The following is a 15,902-nucleotide window of genomic DNA, read 5'->3' as shown; positions in this document are numbered from 1 at the left end:
AAGAAAGAATAGTAAAACAAATTGATAAAGAGAATGTGATTGGTATTCATTCTGTCCGCCTCCGTAGTGTAATGGTCAGCACGCTCGGCTACCGTACTGGAGGTCCCGGGTTCGATTCCCAGGGGTAGATCAAATAAATATAAGTGATTGTTTCACTTTAATATTTTTCAATTTTATCCTGGAGTGGAGGGCTGATCACCTTATCTTCAAGTGTTGGCGATCAAGAAAACACTGCGTTTAACAATGCAGTGCCCTATGCACCATCGTGTGCGGATGAGGGTTGGAAGTGGTTGGTAATCGGAGCAGAGAGCTGCTTCAACTGAATTAATTAAATAAGTTATTTTAAAAAGTGATTATTTTTTTAAAAAATTATCACACATGCCTACTAAGGTAAAAAAGCAGTGCCTACTATACTATACTCGCGTTTCTTGTAGGTAGGTACAACGACCATATTTTATCTACTGTTTTTTTTAAATTACCAAACGTCCAAATGACGTCCACTGCCTTAATTAGGCTTCAACTTTAAAAGTTTTATACCCTATTCCTACTTGTGAGTAGATTTACTGTTTATATTTAAAGTTTATTATAATTTAATAAGTAGTTCATGAGTGAAAATTCTAGGAAAAAACTTTGCCATCTCGTTAAAGTCATAATTTTAATGAATTCAATGATAACAAGTTATCAATGAAGTTACTTTAGGTGTATGATCTTAGTTCTGTGAGTTTACATAAGATATAAGTTATGTACTAAGTATATAAAATTTATCCACTCACTTTTACTACTTACCCCTTTAGAAAATTATATGAACGCCACTGCTTATACATGGTTAGTACCCAAAAAGATATATATTTTTGTTCTTGATATTTTAACATGAATGTAAATTCGTGTTATAATATCAAATTTATTTAACGTTTTTAAATTAGGTACCTACATGAATTATTTTCTAAAAATATAATATAGAAGGCACTGTTTTTGTTTATGGTACTTCGTAAAAACCAAAGAGTATCCGAGTGCAACTTTAGATATACATATTTGCTACAGTTATCAGATTGTAATTAAGCCAATTTCTCTCGAATGCTCTGGAAGTTGGAAAGTACTGCACGAGGATATAGCGCCTAATGACCAAATGATTATCGAATAATTAGGGGGACACGGAGCATTAGCGAAAATGGCGACAGATGTCAGAATTTGGGACCCTCTAAGTTTATGTCGCAAACGTGTTGCAAACTCGAAATTTCACGCAATATAAAAATAAAGGGGTACTTTAATTAAAATTATTTTAAGAGTTGCGGCAACAGGGGGATGTTTTAATAATCGCCATTGTAACGGTACTTACAGGGGGTTACAAAAACAAACCAATTGTATATATCGTAGTCATACAGGAGAAAGTGACCAAGTGCATTTTTTGTTACAAAAACGTGATCATTGACTATTTGATATCTTACTAGCTTAATATTGCCCTGAAAAAAATCCCAAAGGATTTTAATCTTGGAAGTATAATATATTGACTTGTTAAAAATGACTAACTGCATTGATGTTTATTTTCTTGCCAAACAAAAGTGACTTAAATGGCCCTCCTGAACACTTTACGTTTTGTTAGTTTGTCACTTTCTCCTGTACGACTACGATATGTAAATATTTTCTCTTTTGGTCAAAAAAACTTTTTACGCAATAAAGTTGTACAACCTGCTTCCATCATCTATAAAGTCATTAAAACGAGAAACTAAATGTAAAAGGAATATTCATAAATGGATAATGGAAGTAGTTAGATCTGAAATAGATCGCACCATGCTGCCAAATATGGCAAAAAATTTATGCAATCCAATAGGATTGCATAATTTTTTTTAATCTATCATATTTTTTTAAATATAAATTTTGAAAAATGTGATTGGATTTGTTGCACATTCATAAGCAAATCACTTCCCCTGCACACATTATCTTCTTCTTGGTGTAGGCCTTATGGTCTATTTTTAAGCGACATTAGCCTCTTGTGATGTCAATTCCCAGCTGTCATTTCATCTCTGTGGCGGTCTGCCTGGGAGTCGTCTATAATGCAATGTGGGGGAGTCTAGATTGTTCCATTCTCCTCACATGCGCATGGCATTGTCTTCTTCGTTGCCTTCCCCACCTAGCGACATCTTTAATCTCGCATATTTCCCTTATCCTGGTGTTCCTTATTCTATCTCGTAAACTCTTGTCAGATATGCTTCTTAGAGTCTTCGCTTCTAACACTCTGAGCGCATTTTTTGTTACTACCGAAGTACATATTCGATCTCGCATATTTCTCTTAACCTGGTGTTCCTTATTCCATCTCGTAGACTCTTGTCAGATATGCTCCTTAGAGTCTTAATTTCAGGCACTCTTAGCGTGTTTTTTGGTACCACCTACAACATCTTCGATTTAGCATATTTCCTTTATCCTGGATGTTCCTTATTCCATCTTGTAGACTCTTGCCAGATATACTCCTTGGAGTCTTCATTTCTGACACTCTTAGCGCGGTTTTTGTTACTGCGGTGTCCGCTTTACATTCGAAGCCATATGACGTGATGGGTCGCACACAAGTTTTATGTATTTTAATTTTACTGCATACATTAAGGTGGAGACTGACCGGAGCATTTCGTCGTAACGTAACACGTTACGATGCGAGCATTCAGGCAGTCAGTACACCGAGCCGAGCGCTCCATCCATAGTTTCGGATGCTCGCTGATGCTCGCCGCGAGCGATGTTACGTTACGACGTTCATACACCATTATTCTAATAATTAATGTCTCGCCGACCTCACGCGGAGGCATGCCTGTGACGTACAATTGTCGAGTGCGCGTTTATCTGGATATAGTCTGGAGTGTGGAGGGATCAGTATCGGGCAGTACAGGAGAGAGTAGGTACGGGAGAGAGGGGGCTCTAGACAGCCGAGGGAGATGGTACATTGATGATGATTGAGCGATATTTGATGCGGGGCTAGAAGAGTATCCAGGGCTGCTAAACTGACGTCATCTCGATGTTCATTCATTCTCAAACCCTTGCCGCACTTCAGTGGTGCATAGGGCACTGCATTATATAAACACATCCTCCACTCCAGGGTAATATTGAATAAATATTAGAGTGAAAAAATAAGTTATATTTATTTGACCCCCCCTAGGAATTATTCAATCTCAACATAGATGAAGAAAAATATGGAAGTCTGCTGGGCATCTTACAGGACTAACGAACGTCATAGTAACATTCACCAAATTTACCCATGATTGACAACCACACTACTCAAATTATTGAAACTCCCACATATGTCATTAATTTCATGACATTGCAGATTTCACTTCTCTAGTTTGACTAGAGTCATCTATGATTGGATTGGGAAAGCTTTTAATTTCCAGATGCCCTTTTATTTCGATATATGCCAGATCCGATAAAGGATTATTTTACATTCTGGGAAACGCCGACCACCGTAGAGGTAACACGTCTTTCCATGGTCGATTTTTTAAAGAATATATTTTTTGATATTTTTTTTGGAATATATATATAAATATATATATATATATATATATATATATATATATATATATATATATATATATATATATATATATATATATATATATATATATATATATATATATATATATATATATATATATATGTATATATATATATATATTATATATATATATATATATATATATATATATATATATATATATATATATATATATATATATATATATATATATATATATATATATATATATATATATATATATATATATATATATATATATATATGTATATAATACATATGTTTTATATATATATAAAATACATATGTTTTTAACTCTTCTTTTCAAAACCATATAATCATTTCGAAGAAAAACCTGTTTTTTCAATGCAAAAACGGTGTTTTAAGAAGAACAAAAAAAGTTTGCGTAAAATTTTACCTGGATACACAATATTAAGTTTCGACTAAAGTTAGTTAACTAATACTGGTCCTGTAATATTTTAGAGTATAATAGGTTTTTGCTTGAGTGCCCCTGGCCGTGTCGGGGTGGTTCAGGAGAGGAGGCGGAGTCGGTAGTGGTGCAGTTCTCTAATGGGAGGAAAAAATGGTAAATGAATCGAAATAAGAATAAGAAAAACACAAACAATGCAGACGAAACAAAGGACCGGAGGAAAACCTAAACAACTTCACTTTCCCCGCACAATGGAATATTCCTACCAAATAATGAACGCGATTCCGTTCAATTCTAAACTTACTCACGTTTTAATGATCACGCCATTCCCGTAACGATATACAGAGAGGATGGAACGCCGCGTGCGTCTCGGAGTATAATTTTAGTTGAATAATTCTTTAGTTAAATAATACTACACCGAGCAGAAGAAGAAGAAGAAGATTAAAGCAATACGTTCATTACTTTAAGAATTAATTATGAACGACATTTTGAGTGTGTCCAAACACTTGTTCAGAAATCTGGATTATCTGCAATTAATAATAATTTTTTAAACTTTATAAAATAAAAACAACTTTTTTTTAACTACTTTTTTATTTGGTACACATTTTTCTCCACCGGTTTCGACAAGAACCGGTTGGATAAAAAGTGTACCAATAAAAAAGTAGTTAAAAACAAAGTTGTTTTATTTTATAAAGTTTTTAAAATGTGCCAGCTGTGGCACATCTGCGAAAAACATTCCAGAAAAAAACGTTATTTTTTTGACATTTCTACATAGATGAAGGAGAATATGGAAGTCTAGGCATTAACAGGAATTACGACCGTCATAGCTAACCAATTAAGTGATCACTTTACACTCATGTAACATTCACCAAATAAAAATCATGTTTTCCGGCGGTTCTCAGTATGTGAATATAATCGGGGGTTTGGATCTTGCATACAAATAAAAGGGTCTCTGTTAAACAAAAGCTTTCCTTAATCTATCATAGATGGATTTTGAACTCATATGTACTGGGTCAGGAGATTGATCAATATATTGTATATGTAGGAGTTCCAAAAATTTGAGTAGCGTGGTTGTCAATCATGGATAGAATAGTGAATGTTGATTTAAAGCTGTTTCAAGTGTTGTGTACGCAGCAATACGGCAGCGAGCTATGGTGTAAGGTTACACAACGAAGCTTAAAGAGCATGAAAATATGCTACAATAACGGCTACAGAGCTTTAATAAAGTTACCCCGACACTGCAGCGCGAGTGGTATGTTTGCCACAGCACGCCTACCACATTGGGATGGCCTGTTAAGGCACCGAGTGGCAGGCTTCCGGGAGAGGCTGATGAAGAGCTCCAACCTCATCATAAAGCGGCTTGTGGAGCACAGATGGGGGCTGGACATGTGGCGGCACTGGAGCGCAGTGCTGCGTTTGCCAGCGAGCTAATTTTCGTCTACATCTCTCCAATTTTTTTTATTATTTTTTTTTTATTTTTTTTTTATTTATTTATTTTTTCTTTCAATTTCTTATTTGTTTCTTATTTTTAATTTCATTGTTTAAATAAAATGTTGTAAAACATATATGGCTGACTAAGTATTGCACCCACCACTTAGTTAAGCTGGAATAAAGAGTTAAAAAAAAAAAGCGATTGAAAGTTATTACTTTACCAGTCTATGATAAGTCATAAGCCCTGTAAATACCCAGACTTACATATTCCTCTTCATCTATGTTGAAATATCAAAAATGTAAAAAAAAATATTTATAAAGATAAATAGGAATGTTTAATCAATGAATAAATCAATGTTTTTGTAAATAATTGACTCAATGATTTAACATTGAATGGAAGCAGGTGACAAGTTACAATGTGAAATGACGGAGTGCAATTCAAATTGCAACAGTCCGCCTGCGTCGATACCTGTATAATATGGAGTGAACCCCCCATTTACACGGTGGATTCGTTCTACGCGATATCGTGTAAAAAAGTATATCAAAATAAAAATAAAAGTAATGGAAGAATATGGAAGTCTGGGCATTTACCGGGTTTGTGACCTGTTGTAGGCTGGTTAAGTGATAACTTTACACGTGCAAGACCTATGATTCTTATGTACCTAAGACAAGTACGAATGATTCTACCCATGATTGACAGCTACTCAAATTTTCGGAACTCCTAGATATATTGATCAATCTCGTGACACAGAATATATGAGTTCACAACAGCTATCTATGTGAGATTGAGAAAAGCTTTTAGCAGAGACCCTTTTATTTGTATGCAAGATCCGCACCCTGAATTATTCTTACATTCCAGTGAAAACGCCTGAAAACATTTTAATTTTATATGCATTACTAAGAGAAAAAGTATTTGAATAAGTATTTGGACACACTCAAAATGTCAAAAAATTATAGCCAGGCACTATTACGACAGGTCGTAAGCTTTGAATCCCATATTCTTCATTATCTATATATTTTTAAAATAAAACAAATATTTTTGTTTTTATTATTTACCAAAATTCTTCAATTTCATACTATTTCTGTGAGCCTAAGCGGCTCATTTTTAAAAATGGGTATCAAATTGTGGTAGAGTGGGTTCGAACCCAGAAACTCCCAGAATCGAGAGTCCGCGACACTAACCACGGGACCTCAACCCGACATAATGTAGAGAATGTTTTATTTATTTATTTTAACTTCATGTACAGAAAAGAAGTAAGTACATTGGCGGGCTTACTGCTAAAAAGCAATATCTTCCAACCTACCAAAAACAGACCAGTGATATTGGTTAAAACGTTTGATACCATATATAGCTGTTTGCAATCAGAGGGTAGGTAATTGAAAATTAAAAAAAAAAAACATAAATTATAAATCGATGATAATAAGGAAGGCAAAGGAAAAAGAGAGTTTAGGGAAGGAGGTAGAGGGAAAACTAAGGGATGAGGTTTGATGGACAATTAAGATTGTAATAATAGAAAGTAATGTCTGCTTCCGTAGTGTAATATGATCAGCACGCTCGGCTACCGTTCTGGAGGTCCCGGGTTCGATTCCCAGGTGGGGTCAAATAAATATAAGGGATTTTTTCACTCTAATATATATTCAATATTACCCTGGACTGGTACCTGAAGCGGAGGGCTGATCACCTTTCCTTCGTGTGTTAATGATCAAGATAACACTGCGTTTATATAATGCAGTGCCCTATGCATCATTGGGGTGCGGATAAGGGTTAGAAGAGATCGAATTTCGACTGTATTCAGTCTATTTTCATATGTATTTTTTTAATTTAAATTTTACTTACTAAATACCACTATTTCTGAAAATCGACTGTGACACGTGTTTCGATGCATTCCGCATCATTTTCAATTTTGCACCGTGTTATTTCGAAATCATATAAAAAGAAAGTTCAGTTTACTCGTAAATCTTCATCCAGTGACTGGAACAATGCGGAAACGTTGATTTTCGTCTTGTCATGTGGCCCATACATTAGTAGAGCGTGCCACCTTCCGAGGCGCGTTGAGGCGTGTAGGTAGGTGGGCTCTCAGTTAATGTTAATGCGTTTCGTCTGGTTTCGCCATAAATCTCATCTATGATACCTTTGCAATACGCGCGTTCCTTATTAGGACCGGTTTAGGGATGGCATTGCAATGAAAAGTTAACAAGTTTACTACCCACTTTACACATAGATTTTTATTTCTTTATATATATAGACAGTCCGCCTCTGTAGTGTAATGGTCAGCACGCTCGGCTACCGTACTAGGCCCCGGGTTCGATGCCCAGGGAGAGCCCAATACACACAAGTGATTTTTCACTGTAATATTTATTCAATATAACCCTGGATTAGTACCAGAAGCGGAGGGCTGATCTCCTTTCTTTCGTGTATTACGATCAAGATAACGGTGCTTCTATACGATGCAGTGCCTTGTGCACCATTTGGTGCGGGTAAGGGTTATAAGGAGATACTCGTATATATATATATATATATATATATATATATATATATATATATATATATATATATATATATATATATATATATATATATATATATATTTATATTTATATATTCATTCATTCAAACCCTTATCCGCACCCCAATGGTGCATAGGGCACTGCATCGTATAGAAGCACCGTTATCTTGATCGTTAACACATGAAGGAAAGGTGATCAGCCCTCTGCTCCCGGTACCAGTCCAAGGTAATATTGAATAAATATAAGAGTGAAAAAATCACTTATATTTATTCGACCCCCCCCCCTGGGAATCGAACCCAGTACGGTAGCCGAGCGTGCTGACCATTACACTACAAAGGCGGATGAGCCTTACTCAACTCTGAGTTACCGTAATAAATACAAAGTCGAGCCTTACTCAACTCTGAGTTGCCATAATAAATACAAAGTCGAGCCTTACTCAACTCTGAGTTGCCATAATAAATACAAAGTCGAGCCTTACTCAACTCTGAGTTGCCGTAATAAATACAAAGTCGAGCCTTACTCAACTCTGAGTTGCCATAATAGATACAAAGTCGAGCCTTACTCAACTCTGAGTTGCCATAATAAATACAAAGTCGAGCCTTACTCAACTCTGAGTTGCCATAATAAATACAAAGTCGAGCCTTACTCAACTCTGAGTTGCCATAATAAATACAAAGTCGAGCCTTACTCAACTCTGAGTTGCCATAATAAATACAAAGTCGAGCCTTACTCAACTCTGAGTTGCCATAATAAATACAAAGTCGAGCCTTACTCAACTCTGAGTTGCCATAATAAATACAAAGTCGAGCCTTACTCAACTCTGAGTTGCCGTAATAAATACTAAGTCGAGTCTGACTCGAAATAAGAGAGGTTAGAGAGAGGTTACATGACTGACTTGTGTGCAGGGCGCTGCGGTCGGGGGTGCCGCCGGCGGGGCGCGGGCGCTGCGCCCTCGCGCGCGCGCTGCGCGTGGCGCCCTGCGCGGCGCTGCAGCCGCTGGGGCTCGCGGCGCGCCACACGCGCGACACCTGCCGCCAGCTGAGCGCCGCGCGCCGCTGGAACTGCTCCTCGCTCGACCTGGCGCCCAACTACTCGCCGGACCTCTTGCTGGGTAGCGACCTAATCACAAACATACTATGTTTATTGTAACTGCAGACAGTTGGTAGAATTCCATATTGAATTGTTGGGTAATATATCCAAAATAAAACACGGTTTTTTGGATTGAATTCTACATTTATTTGTCGTAGTCGTACAGGAGAAAGTGACGAGATATAAATAGTTCAGGAGGGCCATTTAGGTCACTTTTGTTTGGCAAGAAAATAAACATCAATGCAGTAAGTCATTTTTACCAAGTCAATATATTATGCTTCCAAGTTTAAAATCCTTTGAGATTTGTTCAGGGTGTATTAAGCTAGTAAGATATCAAATAGTGAATGACTAAGTTTTTGTTAAACAATGCACTTGGTCACTTTCTCCTTAATGACTATGATATAAATGTGTGATTAAATTTCTAAACACGTGGTTTACGAAGAAATATTGTTACCTTGTAAATTGTAAAAATGTGTGTATGTGTTTTATATCAATGCTGTTTGGACTCTTCCTAATGTTTCTCCCAGATTGATGTGTGTGTGTTTTTTTTTAATATTTTAACTCTTATCACTCCAGAGGCGCCGCTACAGCGCCACATGAAATATTAATTCCACCCGTTAGGCGCCCCAGCGGCGCCATGAACAATAGTCATGCATTTTATCGTTTACAAAATCCAAGGGTGCACGGACACATTTCTTCATTTTAACTTGTTTCTTCATATATTTGTAAACATAAAAAAGCATACTTATTTGCTACCTATCCAAAAAAATCTAATTTTCTAAGAATATCTTAGTTTTTCTCATATTTTTGCTAAAAAATTCCTCGAGTTGCTGGAGGCCAATATGATTTTTTAATGAGGTCAATTAAAGGGTTAATGAGGAGAGTAAGTCGGCCATGTTCTACATACAGTAGTTAATTTATTTTACCCCCCTGGGAATCAAACTCGGAGCCTCCAGTACGGTAGCTAAACGCGCTAAACATTATACTGCGGAGTCGGACCATATCTTACAGTCGAACTATTCTCCCATCTGGAAGGGTTGTGTTTCAATGACGGAGGCTATTCAGAGTGGTTTCAATATAAAAGTTTATAAGTGATCGAGTTTCCCCTCCCCGATATCGGCATCTCACATATAATCCAATCTTTCTTCTAATCTTCCAGGAGAGATGAATGTCCGAATCAAACGTTAATCACATTATTCATTAGTCCATCCAGCCGGGAGGGCGGAGGGCTGTCTTCCGTCTGGCGCTGACAATAACCCGGAGATAACCCTATATCCAGTGCTTTCTAGATAATAAATGCGTACATAAATAGGGTATAATGTATGGAAGAAAGATAATATGAAAATATCAGTATATTTTCATATTATCTTTCGTCACACAGTCGAAATACGATCTCTTCTAGCCCTTATCCGCACCCAATGGTGCATAGGGCACTGCATCATATAAACGCAGTGTTATCTTGATCGTTAACACATGAAGGAAAGGTGATCAGTCCACCGCTTCAAGCACCAGTCCAATATTGAATAAATATTAGAGTGAAAAAATCAATTATGTACCCCTCCGAAATCAAACCCGGGACCTCCAGTATGGTAGCCGAGCGTGCTGACCATTACAATACGGAGGCGGACAAAATATAATAATAAATTATATGTAAAGATAAAATAAAATGCTAAAATGAAATGTTTAAATCGGCAAAAACAGGGGGGAAAATACGACACTGATTTTCAATCCAACATCGTATCTGATGTTGCCTTCCAAACGAAACGATAAACGATCAATTTGATACAGTGCCCTAAGCACAAAAAAAGATCAGTAGTAGAAGTAGTAGTTACATGAAAATTTTCGAACTCAGTTTATTGTTATCATCAGAAACTGTGTTGCCAAAATCAGATCACGACTTGGATTTTTGATACAGTAGGCACTGGGTAATATAAACGCCAAACCATTTACTAAAAAAGGGTGAAAACTTTTGTACCATGACTTATCTAGTACGTGTGGATTGGATAAACTTTTTGAGTACTTTTCTCAGGCTGGGAAATCACTTTCAGCTTGAATGGCGATCAGGGGTCGCTACGATAGGGTGAGGGCATGTCTGATTGGATGAAGAGTACTCAAACACTCTGGCAGAATCTTAAGTCGAAAGGAATCACTTAACGTGAAAAGGAATAAGATTGATGCGTTGTCGATTTATTATCGAGATATATCATTGGCAGACCAACGTATATTAGATGTCATTGACAAAGCTTAATATCAATAAACTGTAATATCATACCGGGGCTGTATGACATATACCTGACCTTGGCAAGAGATGGCGTTGCTATCATTAAACATACTCTATATAATCTATAATATATTTCGTGGGTGTACTGGCAAAAAACGTTAACTGGAAAATATGCAATTTTGACTTAATGATGCATATTATTGAACTTAATGACAACTCATGTTTTAGCCAAGTTGACAGTTTCAATTGCGGAAAATCTGTGTTGAAAAGTCGAATGGTGAGCATATTGTCCTCTCAGGATCTTTAAAACTATGCTTCTCTGCATTGTATGTATGTCCCTACTGGATCAACATCACACACACACACACACATTCATTCATTTGCTAGATCTACACTAAATATTTTGTACTAATCTTTGTTTCTGTAGTTAACTATAATTGGCTTGTTTAATGTTTACCTTTTAATTGTTTTGTTTTACATATGTTGCTGTTAACCCAAATAAAAAAATAATAAAAATTATAAAGTTTTCAACATTCTATAAACTGAAAAAATACACTATGTAGTTTGAAATGTTATATTAATGTTGTTTTTAAAGTAAATTCAACATTGAGTTTAAAAGCGGGTATTTTACCTGCAGATTATAGCACCTGCAGACTCCGGCACCCCTAGCGAGGTGTCCTCCTTGAGCTATCTTTTATATTTTGTGTTCTGTTATTAGGGATTTCCATTTAAAAAAAGTTGCAATTATCAATGTTTCTGATTTTCAGGAACAAAAGAACAATCCTTCGTGTACGCCTTGAGCGCTGCCGCCCTGATGCACACCATGTCCAGGGCCTGCTCCTCGGGGCTCCTGTCCTCCTGCACCTGCGGCCAGCCGCCGCGGGAGCGCCCCGGGAGGGGCTTCAAGTGGGGCGGCTGCTCCGACAACCTCAAGTGGGCAGGGAGGTTCGTCAAGCAGTTCACCGAGGACCCAGACAACGAGGACTTCTTCACCAAACAGGACAAAGAGAGAGAAATAAGGATATACGACACGGCGGACAGGCGAGTTGACAAGGACGGCAACGTGATCGAGACATCCAGCAAAGCTAAAATCCAAACAACAACAGATAAAATTGACCATCTCAACACTGAATCGACAGACGCTATAACCAAACCGACAGAAGAACCAGAAAATGATAAAGACGATGATGATTTGGATGGTGAAGAATCGGATGTCGAAGAGTCGGCTACGTTGGTTAGGAGGGAAACGAAACGGAGGAAGAAGCAAAAAGGTGGAAAAAGACAGCGAAAGGCATACAGTGCAAAGGAAACGCTTGAAGAGAAGCTACAAAGATTGCAGCCCTATATTTTGATGGCCAATTTGCAGAACAGCAAAGTTGGACGCAAAGTAAAGCAATGTTTTTTTTTTTTTACTTATTGGTTTGGACGTGTGAATTAAGAATGGCTATATGAGGCGAACTAACTAACTCAGTAGAGAGAATAGAACACCATACCAATCTGTCTTAGCAAACATTCTTTGCATCTTACACATTCATGCATCGTCTTATATGTACATACCCTGCCATTATTCCAACTCCTGACCTGACTATAATCGAGTATTTGAAATACTTGATCGTGCCAATTTTTTTTGGTCTTCCTTGTGCTTCTATTTTCAACTACATTTGCCTCATAAATTTGTTTTAGTATTCTTTTTTCACTCATTCGATTCAAATACCCAAATCATCTCAACGCGCTTCTTAATTTAAATTATAAATTTGTCACTTGATTTACTAAGTTAAAGATAGTTAAACGCAAAATAGTGAATCGACGAGGTGTGGGCAGAAGACAGATCTCCTGGCTCTGGAATATATGAGATTGGAAGGGGATCAGGACCGTCGAGGCGCTGTTTAGAGCTGCCCAAGACAAGGACAATTACTCTCAAGTGATAGTCTACGTCAGGGGGACCTGACATGACACGCACAGAAGAAGTTAGATACTTAGATGTCGTTTGGAGATTGTTGACTTATTATATTGCAGGTGGCGGAACGTTCCTTGCGCGTGGAGTGCAAGTGCCACGGCGTGTCAGGGTCTTGCAGCGTGCGCACGTGCTGGCGCGCGCTGGCGCCGCTGCGCGCGCTGGGAGCGGCGCTGCTGGCGCGCACGGCGGGCGCGACGCGCGTGCGGCGTCACGCCGGACCACGCCGCGCGCGCACGCTGCTCTATGTGTCGCCCAGCCCGGACTACTGCCGCCGGGACCCGGCCATGGGCAGCCTGGGCACCGTGGGCAGGTAGGCACCTACCTACCTATCAAGTGCTCAGTACCTACCCGTCCAGTGTCCAGTACCTACCCATCAAGTGTCCAGTACCTACCCATCCAGTTTTCAGTACCTACCCATCCAGTGTTGAATACCTACTTCTTCTTTATGAGCCCTCTGTCCTCCACTGCCGGATATAGGCCTCTTCCGTATCTTTCCATTTCCTCCGGTCGGTTTCTGCTTGCAGCCAGTTTCTACCCCCCACAGCGACTATGTCGTCCTGGAACCCCAAACTCACCAACACGTCTGGCAAGCAATGCCAAACTCCTTCCAAATACCTACATATACAGGGTTAAACACGTACCTAGGGTAAGGCATCTACCCATCCAGGTTTACTTTCTAGCGTTAAAAACCTACCTTTACAGAGTTAAGCATCTACCTATACAAGGTTAAGTATCTACCTATACAGGGTTAACTACCTACCCCTCCAAAGTCAAGTATCTACCTATCTAGGCTTAATCATCTTCCTATTCAGGGTTAAGTACCTACCCGTCCAAGGTCAATTATTTACGTATCTAGAGTTAAGCATCTATAGGTATACAGGGTATAGCATGTATAGATAGATATACAGCATTTAGGTACCTACCCATCCCAGGGTCAAGTGACTAACTATCTACGCTTAAGCACCTACCTATCCAGGTAAATTTTTACTGGAGAATCTACATTTCATATAACATATATAATAAAAACACAAATAATTATTTTAAAAAAATTAAAAAAAAAAACAACCGGCACTATTGTGTAGACTTTTTGTCATCCTATGAACTCATTGAGTGATGTAATTAATTCCTAGGATAGTTAGATATCCTGGGATTAGTTAACAAATATAACAAGTCAGGGAAACACTGAAATTGGAGTTGAAATCCATTTCAGATGGTGCAACGGAACGCTGACACACGGGGAATCCAGTTGCCGCTCGCTGTGCTGCGGTCGAGGCTATAAAACCCAAGAAACTTCCCGACTGGAGCGCTGTCACTGTCGCTACATCTGGTGTTGCCGTGTCGAGTGCCAAGTCTGCAAAATCACCTCGGAAAACCATTACTGCAACTAGAACATAACCTCAAAACCATTACCACATAAAAAATTTAAAATGCATTCATGATTAGATTCAGTACCTTCGCTGCGAGCCGTACAAATAACATGATATAAAGACAAAATGTGGATGTCTTCACCAAAAAATTATATTTCCAATATTGCACAAAAAATTATTTAAATGCAAATCTCTTCTGTTTACTGTATTCTATCGAAATCTTAATTAAAGTTGCAACAAAACGTGACCAATCCTGTGTTAAACCAATATGAAATCATTGAATCACACCAAAACGTAACAATTTTACACGCTAGAATTCCTGATTACTTAAAATCATTTATAATGGAAATGTAACGTTTTGGTGAGGACCTACACAAATAATGATATAACCATATTGTAAATCATAGCTAAAATGAATTTCCAATGCCAACTTCTGTGGGAGATAAAATGGACATACAATGCCAACAAAAGAAACAAGAATTTCACATGCAATAATGAAGGCTTCTGTTAATTGACTTATTTCAAGTATAGAGTCCCCCATTAAGTTTATTCAGAAAAAAACAGTATTGTCACTTGCAATGTACATGCAAGTTTTCAAAATCTAAATAATGTGGTTGTTCAATCAATATATTCATCAACCTCGACCCTAATTATGCTCAGACAGTCTACCGCCCCATCCTTAGTATCGTAATCACAAGTAACTGCAAACCCAATTCCCATCTGTACAATATTTTTTTGTGTCTCTCGCGCTCTACCAAAAGTAAGCAAATAGATCGCATATAAGCGTCTCCCGCTCTCTACCAACAGTATCTATAAGACACTTTTAAGCGTTTCCTGAAAACAATGTGTTAAACTGGTGTTTACTTAAAATTTTCTAAAATTAGAATTAATGTACTTAATATTTAAAAAAATATTCATAATTGAAATGAAAATCTCTAGTCGTTAGTTTAAAATAACGTTGTAAAAAGAAGGACAATGGTATCAACCAACCATCAACCATCTTCAGTAGGTGAAAGTCACCAACAAAAATTATGATAACCTTTCTCAGTCCATAAGTTACTTCATCCAAGCTGATCCCTATGTGGAGCATATGGAACAATCCGATTATGGAAGTTGCAAGGCTCAACTGCCAACTCCCAGCTCCTTTCAAAATGCCTAAATAAAAACAAAATAATATATGGCACTTAAATAAGTGAAATATAATTTATTCACAAATAAATCAATTTAACTAATTTTTAGTGCGAAATATAAATATTTATTGTAAAAGTCTATTTAGAGTTTATTTATGTTTAAAGTTACTATAATTTCATGTAATTCATGAGTGAAAATTCTAGGCAAAAACACACCTTATGTCAACTAAACATATGGACCATTTTTGCAAAAACGAT

The 15,902-nt window shown here is 37.5% G+C and overlaps 1 protein-coding gene across 1 annotated transcript; it reads left to right on the top strand.

The window, feature by feature from the left end:
- The first annotated feature begins 2,790 nt into the window (after window positions 1-2,790).
- LOC148303134 (protein Wnt-11b-2-like) lies at window positions 2,791-15,448 on the top strand. The gene is made up of 5 exons (XM_088270472.1): window positions 2,791-2,921; window positions 8,786-8,991; window positions 11,958-12,577; window positions 13,195-13,457; window positions 14,358-15,448. The coding sequence occupies exons 1-5, from the start codon at window positions 2,791-2,793 to the stop codon at window positions 14,533-14,535; spliced, it is 1,398 nt and encodes a 465-aa protein (XP_088126598.1). The 3' UTR covers window positions 14,536-15,448.
- Window positions 15,449-15,902: the final 454 nt, after the last annotated feature.

This window comes from Brachycentrus maculatus, unplaced genomic scaffold (genome assembly GCF_059751285.1).
Source record: "Brachycentrus maculatus isolate JH-2025_06_01 unplaced genomic scaffold, ASM5975128v1 h1tg000386l, whole genome shotgun sequence".
NCBI lineage: Eukaryota > Metazoa > Arthropoda > Insecta > Trichoptera > Brachycentridae > Brachycentrus > Brachycentrus maculatus.
Note: the sequence above shows the minus strand (reverse complement) of the source record. Positions and strands in the feature narration are given on the sequence as shown.

Bases quoted from the DNA above. Each gene is read 5' to 3' on its own strand.
- LOC148303134 (XM_088270472.1), top strand. From the start codon at position 2,791: ATGCCTGTGACGTACAATTGTCGAGTGCGCGTTTATCTGGATATAGTC. The intron at 2,922-8,785 runs GTACATTGATGA...ACTTGTGTGCAG, and splicing joins CTAGACAGCCGAGGGAGATG to GGCGCTGCGGTCGGGGGTGC. The intron at 13,458-14,357 runs GTAGGCACCTAC...AATCCATTTCAG, and splicing joins AGCCTGGGCACCGTGGGCAG to ATGGTGCAACGGAACGCTGA.